The following is a 3377-nucleotide window of genomic DNA, read 5'->3' on the forward strand; positions in this document are numbered from 1 at the left end:
AAAAAAAAAAAAAAAAAAAAAAAAAAGAAAAAGAAAAAAGAAAAAAGAAAAGAAAAGAAAGATAGAAAGAAAGAAATTTTATACTGTGACAGGTATCTCCATGTGAGTAACAGGAGAGTCTGTATTGGTCTAATCACACAATATACTTTGCTATTTTGAAAAATGGTCCCATGTGGCCCAGGCTGGTCTCAAACCTGCTATATAGGGGCCGAGGATATGGCTCAGTGGGTAAAGTGATTGCTATCCAAGTGTGAAGACCTGAGTTCAAGCCTTAGCATCTATGTGTTAGGCCATACGTGGCAGCACATGCTTGTAATCCCAGAGCTGAGGAGGTGTAGACAGGAGCGCCTGGGCTCACAGGCTCGTTAGTCTAGCCGTATGAAGTAAGGTCAGCAGCTAAGGAAGACATCCAGGGTCTGACCTACATGCACACATGCACTCGCAGACACAAACATGCACACACACACCAAAAAATGTGCTAGTTAGTAGAGGATGGCCCTGATGAAGACGCTCCTGCCTCCACTCCCCAAGGGCTAAGGGTCTAGGTATACATCATACCCTGTTTATACAGAGCTGGGGATGGACCCCAGGCTTTATCCATGATAGGCAGGTACTCTACCAACTGAGCTACAGCCCCAGGCCCCATTTTAATGCTTGCCACAGGGTCTTATATAGCCCAGGCTATTCTCAAACTCACTATATAATTGAGAATACCTAATTCCAAATCTTCCCGCCTCAACTCCTGAATGCTGGGATGGCAGTTATGTGTCACCATGTCACCATTCTTGGCTTCACCTGTATCCCATTTTCTGCAGGAGACTTGAGCACCCATAGATAGGGAATGATCTACATTGTCTCTTCCAACTCAAATGCCAGGCTCCAGAGTCCACAGTGTGATAATTGTGCGGGGCCTAGCCCAGGGGGCCTCATGGGACCACTGAACATGAGTATACAAATGAGAGAGCAGACCTTGAGGAGACATTGTGATGCAACAGCAACAGCTGGGGCATATCAGAGGCCAAGCATGTGGACACGCTCCTGGGAGCCACAGTTCAGAACTATGGCTTAGTGTGACCTCCCACTCTGAAGCCCAGGCTACATAATCCCATTTCACTGATAAGTACCCCCACAGGTGCATGTACCAGGTAGCTGAGGGCGCTGGCGAGCTGCTGAGCCACGGCCATCTTCCAGGTCATGGGCACTCGGCCCCTCTGTCGCCGTAACCATACGTCCAGGGGACCATGTTCTACGAATTCTGTCACAATGATATCTGCAAAGATATAGCTGTTAGAGGGGAGCCGCTGGCTCTGAACCAGGACCAGGGCAGAGGGTAGAGATGAGTTTGGGTGGGAGTGGTACTTTAAGAACAGAGGAGAGAGTATAGGAATAGGGAATCTGGGCATGGAACAAGGACAAAAAGGAGCACAGGAAGAGGAAAGGGTGTGTGTGTGTACGCGCGCATAGTGAGCTGAGATGCAGAGGTGACATCAAGATAGAGGAGTGGGCCAGGCATGGGCTGGAAAGCAGGATCAGGAGGCACACATGGGGACACTGCAGTCACAACTGGGGTCAGCTTGCACAAGAAGCTTAGAGGATAGGCAGAGAAGGAATAGAGTCTAAGGGTGGACACACAGAGTAACTAAGGATACAAAAGGCTGAGACCTGCCTGGGACCATTGTACTGAAGAGATTGGAGGATGTATACAAGAAGGAATTCTGGGAAGAATGGAGACTCAGATAGAGCCACAGGGCAGAGTAGGTAGAGCAATTAGTCAGGGTAGGGAGAGGGTCAAAGCATGCTTCAGTGTTAAGATGTAAGCCTCGGGCTGGTATGCAGTGAGGAGTGGGTGTGTGCTGTGGGTCAAGCTCTGGTCTCAGGGCTACGGAAGAGACTGATGGTCAAATGGCTGGGGTGTAGCTCAGAGGCAGAGCCCCTACTTGGAACACCATAGCGAGGGGCTGGGGGTGTCAACCTCAGGTTGAGTGTTAACCCTACATGCAGAAGACCTGGCTTCCACCTGCAGTGATGAGCCAGGGAGGGGGGTGGGGGGAAGGGTAGCATGCAAACCCAGCTGTGGGGGGACACTTACTCTCTGAGCCACGTACGCAAACACCATGCAGGAAAGCCAGGTGCATGTGTGACACCTGGCTCATGAGGCTAGCAGTCTCATAGAAGGCCTGTGGAGACAGGGCAGGGCAGGTCTGCAAACCCATCCCATCCCTCACAATCGTCCTCTCCAGATACCCCAGGGTCAGCCTTGCACACTCACCAAGGCAATATCATGGTGACTGGGGTCGAGTACTTTGAGGACCACTCGAAGCTGCTGTACACTGGCCCCGCCAAGTTCAGGGGGACATCCACTGTCCACTTTGCCCTCATCAGGGCCTCCAACTCTTAGCAGGCCCTCATACACATTGGTCCTCGTGCCTTGGCCCAAGTGGGACAGCTGTAGGAAGTGGTAGGGAATGCGGTGTGGGCGGCACTGGAGAGCAGGTGACCCCTGACCCCCCACATGGGCATGCCCTGCCGTAGAACACCCACCTGGGTGATTTCATCCTGGTGAACCCTATGGAAGCTGAGCTGACTGAGGTTGAGTGGCCGGGTGTGGGTCCTAGACCCCCGCATGATGACGAGGTTGGAGATTTCTAGGCACAGGAGTGGATATTGCCCTCGTGGGCTCGCTTCAGGGCACAGAGTCATCCCTACCCTGTGCCTTTCACTCTCCTACTCACCTCTTGGCCGGGGCAGGCAGCAGTGGTGCAAGGGGAAGCAGTCGTCACCAGCCCGTAATGAGCAGCCCTGCAAGGCAAGCCGTAGGTCCCCCAAGCTGTCAAAGGAGCGGCCCCAGCCATCCAGCACAAAGGCTCCAGGCTGCTGTGTGATGGGGAACTTTCGGAGGCGCAGGCCCCTAGGGCCGTTACTGGGAGCCTGGGGAGATGGGAAAGTAGATGTGAGCAGGGGTCAGGCAGGGCTTAGATCCAGCCTATGATGGGTGTACCTCCCTACCACTCCACCCTGGCTCCAGGCCTACAGGGTTTCGATGGGCCACCGTAAGGATCAGGCGGTGCAGGTGGCTGGTGCTCCACTGGATCAGGTAGAGACCATCCTCTGGCCACAGCTTGGCCTGGACAAATGGATCCCTGGGAGAGGAGGACAGTGGGCACCATCAAGCCTCTGGTATTCACTGTGGGATCCATGCCCGACATGTCCCAGGAGACCTGCCCAGAGATACACACATGGGCTGGGACACAAGTCAGACAAAGGAGGTGTGGTGGTACACATCTGTGACTCCAGTTCTCAGGAGGCTGAGGTCACAGGATCATTGAGAGTTCAAGTCCAGCCTGCGCTACATGATATGACTATGTTTCAAAAAAAAA

General features: G+C 53.0%; 1 protein-coding gene and 1 long non-coding RNA gene across 8 annotated transcripts in view; one reads left to right on the top strand and one right to left on the bottom strand.

Annotated features, from left to right (window-relative positions):
* LOC116073787 overlaps positions 1-3377 on the top strand; it is a 44565-nt gene that overhangs the window by 22524 nt on the left and 18664 nt on the right. The gene's annotated exons all lie outside the window — the stretch shown is intronic.
* Positions 1-3377, bottom strand: part of Tyk2 (tyrosine kinase 2) — a 26483-nt gene that overhangs the window by 8828 nt on the left and 14278 nt on the right. For all 5 annotated transcript variants that reach the window (XM_031345863.1, XM_031345866.1, XM_031345865.1 and 2 more), the window contains 6 exons: positions 3032-3140; positions 2733-2928; positions 2542-2645; positions 2270-2446; positions 2090-2177; positions 1143-1270 (listed from right to left, as the gene is read on the bottom strand). In XM_031345863.1, the coding sequence (XP_031201723.1) occupies positions 1143-1270; positions 2090-2177; positions 2270-2446; positions 2542-2645; positions 2733-2928; positions 3032-3140 (802 nt within the window). The remainder of the gene's footprint in view (positions 1-1142; positions 1271-2089; positions 2178-2269; positions 2447-2541; positions 2646-2732; positions 2929-3031; positions 3141-3377) is intronic.

Source organism: Mastomys coucha, unplaced genomic scaffold, assembly GCF_008632895.1.
Source record: "Mastomys coucha isolate ucsf_1 unplaced genomic scaffold, UCSF_Mcou_1 pScaffold23, whole genome shotgun sequence".
Taxonomy (NCBI): Eukaryota; Metazoa; Chordata; class Mammalia; order Rodentia; family Muridae; genus Mastomys; species Mastomys coucha.